This window comes from Aotus nancymaae, unplaced genomic scaffold (assembly GCF_030222135.1).
Source record: "Aotus nancymaae isolate 86718 unplaced genomic scaffold, 86718_ANA_hifiasm-v0.15.2.pri h1tg000011l, whole genome shotgun sequence".
Taxonomy (NCBI): Eukaryota; Metazoa; Chordata; class Mammalia; order Primates; family Aotidae; genus Aotus; species Aotus nancymaae.
Genome location: NW_026988422.1, coordinates 47,766,784 through 47,780,425, shown reverse-complemented (window position 1 = coordinate 47,780,425; position 13,642 = coordinate 47,766,784). Strand labels below are relative to the sequence as shown.

Genomic DNA, 13,642 nt, shown 5'->3' with positions numbered 1-13,642 from the left:
AACTCTGTCTCTACTAAAACTACAAAAAATTAGCTAGGCATGGCGGCAGGCACCTGTAATCCCAGCTACTCAGGAGGCTGAACCTCCTGGGTTCAGGAGAATCACTTGAACCCGGGAGGCTGAGGTTGCAGTGAGCCAAGATTGTGCCACTGCACTCCAGCCTGGGAGATAGAACAAGACTCTATCTCAAAAAAATAAAAATAAAATAACAAAAGATAAACAAAAAACAAACACAAAAATAAGAAAAATAAAACAAAGTAACACAAAGAAATATTTTTAAATTACTGTCAACTGTGTGTGAGGAAATACCGTGGAATTTGTTTAAGTTACTGGGCCACATGCAAAATGATGACTAAATGAAAATAAAACTTTTAAAAAGTACAACATGTTTGAATTGATGAAAGATAGTCGGTGGATTATACAGTTGTTTAAAAAGAGTTTACCTCTCTAGTAAGCTATTTATAGATGCACTGTAATCCTTTTCCATAATGCTTTCTTCTTGCGGAGGCTTTAACTCTGATGCCAGGCTAAAATTCATAACAGGTTCCATTGCCTAGGAGAATATGCAAAATAGTAAATGTAATATCTTAGACATATTTAATTATCTGGAAAAGAGAAATGCTTTATGTTCAAAAATACATCATTGAATCTTTATACTTCAAACCAGGAGATAATACAATTTTTTTGAGATAGCTCAGAAAAAAGCCTTCTCGTAGGACAGAGATTTATTAGACTGATTCTCATCTTCTAATTGGTATGTCAGCATGGTAAAGGAAGACTCCCAGCCCCAAAATGCTATTTCTGCCTGAGACTACATAACCATAGTCAAAAGCAGGCAGAAGGCTAACATGCAGGAAAAGACCTCTAAAACCAGATACACCTCACCTCGTTCCTTCCCCCACACGTTCTGAGTGGCAGCCTGGACTATAATATACAGTAAATGCCAAATTATCTAGACTTCAGGAATTTAGAATATTCAATTCCCACAGAAAATGTAATGCATTATAATGCAGAAAAAGAAAAGGCAAATGATAAATGAACTTGTTCATCCCAATGAAATGGAAGCATCTGTCCCAATCAAGCTCAACCTCTTCTACTCTCAGTAACAATGTACACAGACAATTGGTATTCATAATGGTTCAAAAGGGTCTCTGCTTAAAAGAACTACTTGTATACTCAGAGGAAGATTAGGTTATGCTCACTATTGCTTTCGTTGCTTCCATTCTCATTTGAAAATCAGTCTTTTGCTTTGTGTAAGTGGAAATTCTCCATTGATAAAGACAATCGGATAATTAAAACCAACACCTAATTAATTGAGAAGCGAATTCTTGTAGACTTGGTCTTTTACATTGGGTTTACTTCTAAAATACATTATCCACATTTAACACCTTTTCAGCTGATGGCTGATTATCTGATTTTGCAAATAGTACCTCACTGTGGGAATCCCCTCCTCTATTCTCAGATGTGGTGATGGTCCCCCTAGAAAGGAATCAAAATTGCATGTTTAAAAGAGAGTAAGTAAAATGAAACCTAAACAAGCATGAATAACGCTTAATGTCATTTGACCATGCAAAAGGCTTCATTTTGTTTTATCCTGAAGGGTAGCTATTCTTGTGAAGTACTGACTCGCTTCTCGACGTGCCTCCTGCTGTGGCCTGCAGTGTCGTATGAATCTCGGAAGCACATTTCAGAAGTCTTTCTATTTTTTGTTCATAATCTTTGAGTAGTCGCTTCACTTCTTGTTGACTCTTCTGTGAAGGCAGCTCTTCACACAGCTCCCTCAGGACTTCCATGTGGTGATTAAGCTGGTACAGACAGCCTTCCTCGGAAAAGCAGGCCTAATTGAAGAAATAAAGCAGGAAATGCACTTCAGATGAGTTTACATGATTATTCCATAAGGACTAGAAACTAACAGATGTGTGTGGTTTTCACAATGCATTCTTATACAGGCCATCTAAGTGCTATGACAATAGGTGCTGGAGAAAAAAAGAGGAGTCAGCCCTAAAGGAATTCTCGGTTTAGTAACCTAGACACACAAAGAACCAGCACAGAGTGTGCTAAGTGTTATGACAGGCCCCACCTGCCTGAAGGAGTCAGAGAAGCCTACCTCACAAGGGGGAAGCAGCTGAGCTATACGTGGAAGAAACAAGGACAAGTTCTCCAAGTAAAAGGGGAGAGAGGTTATTTCTAGCAGAAGGACCACCAGGAGAACAAAAAGCACCAGAAAAGCACAAAGGTAACGAAAAGCACCAGATGTCTCAAAGGACCAGTACTCCAGTGGGGCTGGAGTGCCTGGCCCAGGAAGGAGGGATGCTAAAGGGCTTTCCTGGGCCAGACTGGGAAGGAATTAAGTGGCCTTCTAAGAGGTCTGGGCCAGACGAGGTGGCTCACACTTGTAATCCCAGCACTTTGGGTGGCTGAGATGAGCGGAATACCTGAGGTCGGGAGTTCAAGACCAGCCTGACCAACATGGAAAAACCCTATGTTGCAATGTAAAAATACAAAATTAGCCAGGCATGGTGGTGCATGCCTGTAATCCCAACTACTGGGGAGGCTGAGGCAGGAGAATCGCTTGAACCTGGGAGGCAGAGGTTGCAGCGAGCTGAGGTTGCGCCACTGCACTCCAGCCTGGGCAAGGAGAGCAAAACTCCATCTCAAAAAAAAAAAAAAAAAAAAAAGCAGCAGTCTGGAATTGTCCTGGGGGAATGGGGAACTGGTGACATAAGATTTATAGCTCAAAAGGACAACTCTGGTGGTGATTTGGAAGACGACATGAAACAACCATCATCATACTGAGAAAAGAACCCTGGCTTAGGTAAGTGGCAAAACCACTGGAAAGGAAGAAGCTGTTCCGAAGAAACCCAGATGGGGCTTGGCAACAGATTTAATTAAGGCTGAGTGGAAAGGAAGGGAGGAAGGAGAGGAAGAGCATCACGAGACTGCAATGCCTTTCATTACCAGGAGGCAGAACAGAAAACGAACCTTTGAGAGAAGATATTACTGGTTTCATCTTGAACTTGCTGAATCTGAGTTCTCTGAGAAACACTAGTGCTATCTACCAGTCAGTGAGAAATAGAACACAACATTTAGGTGAAAGGACTCAGCTGAGAGAAACATTTAGGCACTATCATTGTAGAGAAGGCAGGTCAAATCCCAGAGTGCATAAAATCTCCTAAGGGAAGCACGAAACTAGCCAAAAGTGGAGATGGAGACCCCCCTCTTCAAAAGCAAAACATTAAGATAACAGAATAAAAAAGAATATTTGTGAAGACACTAAAAAGAACTCACTGCAAATTATATATCTCTATATATTTACATATCTACATCTATACCTATTTATATGTATCTATATCAGGTAGATAGATAGATGATGGCTAGCTAGCTAGATAATTATATAAAGCAAGAGAGACTGATAGTGGGAGAGCCATAGCAGCAGAAAGTTAAAAAGAAATGAAAAAAAAAATAAGGTTAGAAATATCAAATACATAAAAGCAATCAAATAGGATGGAGACCAAAAGGAGATCATGAGATTTGCCCCAGCTGCTTTATACCCTGATTTGCTCATTTTCTCAAAAGCTGTGCTTCTGAGGACACTGTGTCCTGACAAAAGTGACTGTGGGTACTTTAGTAACAGTTGACACCTTTGTGACCAGAGTCTGAGGACAGGGGCCACTGAGACACATCAGGGAAATCATAAAATATTAACTCAGTGCCGAATTTTCTCACTTCTAAAAAGTAAGAAGCACAGGCACTGGAGAGAGCGTGAAGCACAGAAGTGATCATCCCCAGGGGAGAGGAGGGCTGGGGTAATTTTCAGAACAGATTTCATCCTAGGCCAAAGATACATACAGCCGTTTCAGATAAACCCCAAGATCATGACAAAATTTAAGTGGAAACACGTTACTGTACCTCATGTTCCTTGATGAGACCCTTGGTCCTTCCTCTACGAATAAGCTTCTTTTCTTTATTTATTTGCTTTTCAAGTTTTGAAATATTGTCACTAAGCTTTCCTTTTTCGATATCTATTTTTAGTTGTTGAACATATAAAGACAGTTCATGATGAAGAGACTGCAAAAAAATCAAAGGAATATATTAACCATGGAAACAAAATATACAAAAAAGTATTTACAGTAACAATAAATGCATGTGTAGTAACAAAAGGACAGAAATAAAGGGTAAGTGCCATTCTGATTCATCCATATATTTTGGGGGGAGATGTTTTAAAACATCCCAGGCCCATAAATGTTCTTTTTCTAACAACTAAAAATGTATTTTAGCTGTTAAAGACACTGTTAAGAAAATGAAAAGACAAGCTACAGACTGAGGGAAATTATATGCAAAACAGATATCTGAGCCCAAGGAGACACAAGTAAATGTAATGTGTATCCTGGATGAGATTCCAGAACAGACAGAACAACTGGGGAAAACTGAAAATGTGAATAAAGTGCAAACTTTAGGTAATGATAATGAATCAATCTGTCAAGGTAAACTGCTAGAAAAAAAACAATGTATTAATATTGACCCAGTAATTGCATAAGATCAGGCGCGGTGGCTCACACCTGTAATCACAGCACTTTGGGAGGCCAAGGCGGGCGGATCGCCAGGTCAGGAGTTCGAGACCAGTCTGGCCAACATAGTGAAACCCCATCTCTACTAAAAATGCAAAAACTTAGCCAGGTGTGGTGGTGTGTGCCTGTAATCTCATACTTGGGAGGCTGAGGGAGGAGAACTGCATGAACCCACGAGACTGAGGTTGCAGTGAGCAGAGATCACGCCACTGCACTCCAGCCTTGGTGACAGTACAACACACCGTCCCAAAAAAAAAAAAACATGCTGATAACAAAGGAATCTAGCCGTGACTAGAACTCTCTGCATCATCTTTACAGTAATTCTGTAAATCTAAAACTATTCTAAAAGTTAAAAAGTTTATCTTAAAATTAGTTTTAGGAGGATCCTTAACAGTACATATTCAATCCACTTACACAGATAAAGATATACAGGCACACATATTTTAATTATCATATTAATTACACATTTCAATATTACATTGAATATTAATTGCCATTAATTACCAGAACACAATCTCAGTGGTAGATGCTTTCTATAAAACCTTGCATCAGTTCTGCCCAGTAGGTGGTGTTCTCTCATTTTCATCAGGGAGACTCCTAAAAGTTAAGTACCTTTCCCAGGGTCATAGCTGCTGAATCCAGGTTTGTCTGCCACCAAAGCCTAGACCTATTCTGCTAGGAAACTGTATGAATCCTGGGACTGCAGCCTGCAGGGACCAGCCCATTGTTGATAGAGTGTAGACAAGGAAACCCCAGAAATGGCTCTGGCAACTGACAGCCCAGAATCAGACATAAAGAACCTAAGTTCAGGTATATATGCGTGTTCTTACCTCCCATGTGGCGCAGATATCTCTTCTCTTTTCTTCTAAGGACATCTTTATGTCCTCAGTTACATTATTTTTTAGTTCTTCAACAGCTTTCAAATACTTGGCCAGACTTTTCGTATTACAAATTATTAGTGCTTCCTAAAAAAAGAAGAAGAAGAAAACAAGATCATAAAAACCTCATTCTACTGCCAAATCCTCAAAGCTAATTTGGATATGTCTTTAACTGGTAAAGTAGGAAGGGGCTCCCTGAAGATTTACAGGAGATATCTCTTTGTAAATTGAGGTTGCTAGCCCTTTGGCATCTCTTGAATTCTTTTCAAAACAGTACCAAATATTTATTATTCAAATGTAGTTACACATGAGGCACATACCTTTATGATATTCAAGATGATTTTTGTTACCTCATTGGTAAGTAACTATAAAGTTCACTGTACAGGGGAATAGTCACTGGCTATGTTTCCTTTAAAGTTCTTCAGTATTGAGCAGACAATCATACTACAGAAGCAATATAATATGAAGAGTGTATCAGTTTTTGTTTCTTTGTTTTGTTTTGTTTTGAGATAGAATCTTGCTCTGTCGCCTAGGCTGAAGTGCAGTGGCACAATCACAGCTCACTGCAGCCTCAAACTCCTGGGCTCAAGCAAGCCACTCACCTCGGTTTCCCAGAATGCTGGGATTACAGGTGTTAGCCACCATGCCCAGCCAAGACAAAATTTACAGTAAGGTTAATATGGCAAATGTTTACTATCATGCATAAACAGTTATGCTGAAAGGAGGCCAATTTGTTTCACCATCAACTTCAAAGTTTTGCCCAGGGCCACCCATGTTGGCAGTCCCAGCAGTAGACAAGAATGGAAACAGCCCTGATAGGCACGTGTCTGCTCCCGACCTGGCATACTCTACAGAAGCAAAAACCTGGCCTAGGTAACTAGTGATGATAGAATAAAAAAAAAAAAACAGGCTAGGGCCTGTGTGTGAAAATGGCAGAAAACTTATAGGAGAGAGAAGATGAAAGTCATTCTCGGGGAGAAGCCGAGCAGGGTGGGAATTTGCACTTTCACTCATTACACGTTTTTACGGATTGGCTGCAGGTAAGGTACAATGCTGAGCTCCAGGCCCCCCTCCAAGGCCTCCTTGAGGACTGCGAGATTTACAGCCTGGGTAGACACCTTTACCCTGTATGCTCTTCATAGCTGGGAGCTCCCACTGCCCCTGTGTGCATGGAGTCCTGGGGGGGTCTCAGGGCAATACCCAACAGGGCAGGGATCTTGCTTCTGCTGTAAAAGTGTCTCCACTTGACTAAATGCCATTGGCAAAATGGGGAAAATCCAAAAGGAAGAAGGTCAGGGAGAGAAAATGGTGTGAGAACAGACACCTCCATCCCTTCTCTGGTAAAGGAGCTAAGAAGCCAAGCATAGTGTCTCATGCCTGTAATACCAGCACTTTGGGAGACCGAGGTGGGAGGATCACTTGAGGCTAGGAGTTTGAGACCAGCCTGGCCAACAGAGTGAGACCCTTTCTCTATAAAAAAATTTGAAAAATTAGCTGCGTGTAGTGACGTGTGCCTGAAGTCCCAGCTACTTGGAGTCTGAGTCAAGAGGATAGCTTGAGCCCAGGAGTTGGAAGCTGCAGTGAGCCGAGATTGCACGACTGCACCCCAAACTGGGTAACAGAGTAAGACTCTGTCTCTGAGAATAAAAATAAAAATAAAAGAAGGAGTCTAGAAACCTGTATATATTTTTTTCCTTCTCTCCCGACCAGACCATATCTACCCACCTAGAATTCCAGCCTCAGCATCATTTAAAACAACAACTCATTCTTAAGGTCACTTTAGTACTTTCAGGAACCTGGGAGTAAAAGTTCCCAGGAACCTGGGAATAAAAGACAGAGGGTAGTGGTTGAAGGCGGCAGCTAGCAAAGCGCAAATGGTGTGAGATCAAGCAGACAAAGGCTATAAGGTCATAGGAAAAGCGATGCAGAAATGACTGACAACAGGGTTCCAGTGTGGTTAGCAATCCAGAAAGCCAAAATAGGGTTGAGGCCCAGAAGACAGACAGAGGCCTTGATGAGAATGAAGACAAGCTCCTATAGGGCACGCTTTCATAAAGAGTAGGAGCAGCAACAGGGCATCGCCTTCCTGCATTTTATTTCCCCCAAATGCCCAGCTCATTTTAAGTGTTCAGTAAAGCATGCTAAATGCTGAATATGAATGAACGAAAGCACTGGTATTACTCTACCCCTCCAATTTGTTTCAAGGTAGAGGCATTGTTTACCTTTGCTTCTAATCCCCCCAGCACCTCCCACTATGTTAATTAAGAGTGAGTCTGGTTTGGTGACATCTTAAGCTGCAACCTCAGCCTATCAAACCATAAAAATCAACTTGAAACTGTCTCCATACAAAACAACATTATTAGGTCTTTAACTACAGATAAGTATGTTTCCATGAATAACTTTTATCAAAGTATTTTAATAATAATGATAATTTTTAACATTCAGAGAATTTATGCAAAGTAACTTCATGTGCCTTATTTTAACTTAAAGCCTCACAACAAATCTGACAGCTGGGTAGGGATGGAATTATTATGCCAATTTACAAATTAAAAAGCCAGAGAAATTAAATTCTTGTTCAGTGTCATAGAGTCGGCTGCACTCTTTACACCATATCACTGAGTACATTCAGCAGATCCACAATAAAATTTGAACTAAAAAAATTCTATACTTGAATACTTACTTTTAATAACCTCAGGGGAATGATATATAATACTGGGAAATCCTTTTCAGTTATAGTAACTCAGTATATAATTACAGTGAAGGAAACATCTTGATTTCAAACAAGATAGGCAGTTAGTAATAAATGTCCTACATTTGCTGGCTGAAAAGATTCCCACCTTGTATTTTGAAATGAGTCCACCGGGGCTCTCTCTTTGCCCCAGTAACTGCTGAGCCCTCGTCATGTATGATTCAAGTTCCTTCTGGGATTCTTCCATCTTCAGCCTGACGTCCAATTCTGGTGAAACATCGGTTGAGCTCTTCAACGTTGCAATGAGTTTTACTACATTGATCTTGAAGACAAAAAAATTCTCAAATTAACACGTGGACCAAATTCTTAATAAATTCTTAAGTTAACAAATACTTTGACTATTTGTTATTTTCCCACTAGACAAAGAGCTACCTAAATTATGTTACTTATATTTTCCCAATATGCTCTAAATTATAAAGAAATGTAATGCAAAGGTAATATTTTATGAAATGTTTCCAAGCTACAGGGCTATCAACCCCTTCACTGCCCACCCAGTGACCCCTCTGTTTCAGAGAATAGAATCACTAAATAGGGAAAATTAAAGAGATACCTGGACTTTCTCTTTAGCTGCTTGAATCTTTGCCTGAAGCCCAGTTGTGAGATCATGTTGAAAGGACTCCTGGCTTGAAATATTTTGTATATCCATGTGTAACATATCTTCAGTTCTTACCATAAGCTCCTCATACATAGAGCCTTTGGCAATAAGATGCTATTAAAACAAATTGAAGTGAGATAACCATAAACATTCTGATTATATGTTAAACATTAATCAAAACAATCTCATCAGGAAACCAAATAAGTTCATTATTAATCCAAAATCAAGCAAATCTGCATTCTGAAAAATATTTTAAAGAGTCATTTGAAATTTCATATTGATACAAGCAGATTCTGAACATGTTTTATAGATTATTCTTTACACAGTTAGTACTTCAATGAAATAAAGAATAGAAGAAAAACAAAGACAATAGAAAGTTGAGACAATGGTAATAAACCCTAAAATGAACTTGTTCTATGTCGAATTAGTGGGAAGGGGAATTCAATAAATGTTACTGGATAAAATAGCTATTGGAAAATAATCTTTATGTATCATAACAAAAATAAATTCCAAATGGGTCAGAAATATGAAACCACGAAAAGAAAGACATTATCCATAAGAACCAATCTGCAGCCAGGCACAGTGACTAATGCCTGTAATCTCAGTACTTTGGAAGGCCGAAGCAAGCAGATCGCCTGAGGTTAGGAGTTCGAGACTGGCCTGGCCAACATAGTGAAACCCCATCTCTACTAAAAATACAAAATTAGCTGGGCATGGTGCTGCACACCTGTAATCCCAGTTACTCGGGAGGTTGAGGCAGGAGAATTGCTTGAACCCAGGAGTCAGAGGTTGTAGTGAGCCAGGATTACACTCATGAACTCCAGCCTGGGCAACAAGAGTGTGAAACTACATCTCAAAAACTAGAAAAAATAATAAAATAAAATAAAATCAGCAATGGCTCATGCCTATAACCACAGCACTTTGGGAGGCCGACATGGGTGGATCATTTGAGGTCAGCAGTTTGAGACCAGCCTGGCTAACATGGTGAAACCTGGCCTCTACTAAAAATACAAAAAGCCAGGCATGGTGGCAGGTGCCTGTAATCCCAACTACTCAGGAAGCTGAGGTAGAAGAATCTCTTGAACCAAGGAAGCAGAGATTGCAGTGAGGCAAGATTGCACCACTGCACTTCAGCCTAGGCAACAGAGCAAGACTTCGTCTCAAAAATAAAATAAAATAAAATCCAATTTCCTATCTCACTGCAGAGGGTCTTTTCAGGCCTAAGCATAGGGATAGACGTGACTACATAAATATAAAAAACCTGTGATGCAAAATAAAATAAACAAAGTCAACAACTCAGCAAAAATATTTGACACAGAATTGAAAATGGATCACAATTCAAAGAGCTTGTATAATTCAGTTTAAAAAATACCAAGACCCCAAAGAAAATTTTGAAAATATAAGAACAGATAATTCATAGAAACAGATGCCTAATAAATATATGATAGTTAAGTAATATATGTAGTCAAATAAGTACCCATTAAAACAATAAGGAGATACCACTTTTCAGTTCTCAAGTCAGCAAAAAATAATTTTTAAATTACAACTCACAGTGGCATGGTGATATGGTTTGGCTGTGTCCCCACCTAAATCCCGTCTTGAATTCCCACGTGTTGTGGGAGGGACCCGGTGGGAGGTAACTGAATCGCGGGAGCAGGTGTTTCTTGTGCTGTTCTCATGATAGTAAGTTTCACCAGATCTAATGATTACATAAAGGGGAGTTTCCCTGCACAACCCTCTTCTCTTGTCTGCCGCCACGTGAGACATCCCTTTCACCCTCCGCCATGACTGTCAGGCCTCCCCAGTCACGTGGAACTGTAAGTCAACTAAACCTCTTTCTTTTGTAAATTGCCCAGTCTCGGGTATGTCTTTAACAGCAGTGTGAAAATGAACTAATACACACCGGTATGATAAAATAGAAGTTATAGTGTGTGATACCAACTATGTAAATGTTGATCTTATTTATCTTAGGGCAGTGGAATTACAGTGATTTTAATTTCCTGAAACTAGCACGTTCAGTTATCATTTCAATTTTTCCTTCTTTTAAATTATAAAACAAAAAAGTTCATGTAATTCAAAAAACTGAAAAAAAAAAAAAAGGAAAGGTACAGCATGTAAAAAAGGAAGTATAGCCAGGCACGGTGGCTCACGCCTGCAATCCCAGCACCTAGTAGGGCTGAAGTGGGCAAATCACTTGAGCCCAGGAGTTAAAGACCAACTTGAGCAATACAGCGAAACCCTATCTCTACTAAAAATATAAGAATTAGCTGGGCGTGATGGCGCATGCTTGTAATCCCAGCTACTTGGGAGGCTGAAGTAGAAGGATCACTTGAAGCTGGGGAGGTCAAGGGAGCCATGATTGTGCCACTGTATTCCAGCCTGGGTGACAGACAGAGCAACACCCCGTCTCAAAAAAAAAGGAAAGAAAAGATTTACTAGATGTCTACCATGTACTAGGAGCTGGGAGTAATATGGGATAAAGATAGACTCAGTTACTGGTATATCTTTACAGATATTTTTCTATGAATATAAATACATTATATATAAAAATACAACCTCTTTTAAAAACCACAAATGAGATCACATTATCTCATTATCCATACTGTTTAGAAACTTGTATTTCTTACTTTAGAATGTATCTTGATCCAATATTTTGATCCAATGGATATCTACTTAATTCTTTCTTAATAGAAATATAGTTCAGTGTGCTTGTATTTTCACAATAATTTTTAAATTATTTAAAAAATTTTAAAATACTGAATTTCTACCATATTTTTTCCAAGAAAATAAATTCCAGATAGAATAAATTAATAAATAATAAAAATAAAATCAGAAGATGAGATGGCATGATAAATTTATGTAATATTTTCAAAGCAATAAAAACTACCAAATACTGAAAACACAAAATGCTGAAATATATACCTTTCAGAAATGTAGGCTTAGAAAAAGTATGTAAATGTTCCTTTTTATTCCAGAAACTTCCCCATCTTGTTGTAACTTATACTCTGTAGGTATTAGAGCTGAGCTGGAACTCAGTAAAAACCTCAATAACTCCTTTCCCAAGAGAACCAAGTTATATTAAAACACTCTCTTGCCTCATTGCCTTTCAATGAGTCAAGTGCCTGAGAATATAGAGAGAACAAAGATCTAACAACATGAGTCAGTCTCCCTGCACTGAGTAAGAAGAGTGACTTAATCAGTGGGTGAACTTCCAAAGCACAGATTGTATGATCTTTTTTTTTTTTTGAGACAGAGTCTCGCTCTGTTACCCAGGCTGGAGTGCAGTGGAACGATCTTGGCTCCGCCTCCCGGGAGCAATTCAATCAATTCTCCTGCCTCAGCCTCCCAAGTAGCTGAAACTCCAGGTGTGTGCCATCATGCCCAGCTAATTTTTTCTATTTTTATTAGAGACCTGGTTTTACCATGTTGGCCAGGATGGTCTTGATCTCTTGCCCTTGTGATCTGCCCACCTTGGGCTCCCAAAGTGCTGGGATTACAGGCATAAACCGCCGCGCCTGGCCTGATTGTATAATCTCTTATGTGCACTCTGCACTGAGCTCTATGAGACTGAACTCATTCATCTCCTCATCGTCCTCCAGAGCAAGACAATATTTTAACTCCCCTTTTATGGCTAAGATAGTAAGTTCAAGAGCTTAACATTCATAGGTATTATCAGTGGTCTCCTAATCTACCCTCTGCTTTCAAGCAAAGTAACAGCAAATAATCGAGAGATAAAAATCCATTCATTTTTAAAACTCCCAACAAAGAAAATTAAAACTGTAGGCTTATTACTACTTACTTTAACACTTTTTATTTATCTTAAAACATAAATGCACAACCATGAAAGTATCCTCTTAATACTTTTACACTCATACCTTCAAAGATTCTTCCACTGAAGTATTCACATCATCTTGATCTCTCAGAAGATCCAAAACAGATTTGGTTTCTGCCTCCCAGATTTCCACTTGTCCAATGACTTTTTCAACATCTTTAGCCACTTTTAGTTGCCCTGTGGATTCTTCATTTTCTTTTTCATGTTCCTCTCCAGCCTATAACATTCAAAATTACCACCGAGAAAATGTCAGCATGTATAAAACATAATAATTTTCCTTTTCAAAAAGTTACACCTTAGGCTTACGTCTGTAATCCCAGCTCTTTAGGAAGTCGAGGCAGAAGGATCACTTGAGGCCAAGAGTTTGAGACCAGGCTGGGCAACAAAGTGAGACCTCATCTCTACAAAAAATTTTAAAGTTAGTTGGGCATAATGGTGCGTGCTTGTAGTCCTGGCTACTCAAGAGGCTGAGACAAGTGAATTGCCTAAGCCCAGGAGTTTGGAGCTACAGTGAGCTATGATCATATCACTGCATTCTAGCCTGGGCAATAAAGCAAGACCCTGTCTTCAGATATAAAAGTTTAAAAAGTTACGCCCTTTCTCTCCTGAAGAGTGCCAATTCAACATATTTTAATGATATAAGATGTAGTTTTTTGACAATAGTAACTTTTTTTTTATATGAAGTATCACTTTATTGCCCAGGCTGCAGTACAGTGGCACGATCACAGCTCATTACATCCTCAACCTCCCAGGCTCAAGTGATCCTCCCACCTCAGCCTCCTGAGTAGCTGGAACTACAGGTGTATGCCACTATATCTAGCCAATTTTTTATTTTTTGTAGAGATGGGGTCTCACTATGTTGCCCAGGTTGATCTCAAACTCATGGGCTTAAGTCCCATCTCAGCCTCCCAAAGAGCTGGAATTACAGGCATGAGCCACTATGCCTGGCCAATGATTAACACTTTAAAATAGTGTGCATCACTTTGCAAATTAAAAGGTTTGCTCAGGGTTTCTTACTTA

At 39.4% G+C, this 13,642-nt stretch overlaps 1 protein-coding gene across 1 annotated transcript in view; it reads right to left on the bottom strand.

The window, feature by feature from the left end:
* The window catches only part of SYNE2 (spectrin repeat containing nuclear envelope protein 2), a 330,936-nt gene that overhangs the window by 231,530 nt on the left and 85,764 nt on the right, over positions 1-13,642 (bottom strand). Inside the window, exons 19-26 of the mRNA XM_064374927.1 lie at positions 12,666-12,839; positions 8,746-8,904; positions 8,284-8,457; positions 5,399-5,533; positions 3,910-4,068; positions 1,627-1,838; positions 1,431-1,479; positions 444-553 (exon numbers count right to left, since the gene is read on the bottom strand). Coding sequence (XP_064230997.1) covers positions 444-553; positions 1,431-1,479; positions 1,627-1,838; positions 3,910-4,068; positions 5,399-5,533; positions 8,284-8,457; positions 8,746-8,904; positions 12,666-12,839 — 1,172 coding nt within the window. The remainder of the gene's footprint in view (positions 1-443; positions 554-1,430; positions 1,480-1,626; positions 1,839-3,909; positions 4,069-5,398; positions 5,534-8,283; positions 8,458-8,745; positions 8,905-12,665; positions 12,840-13,642) is intronic.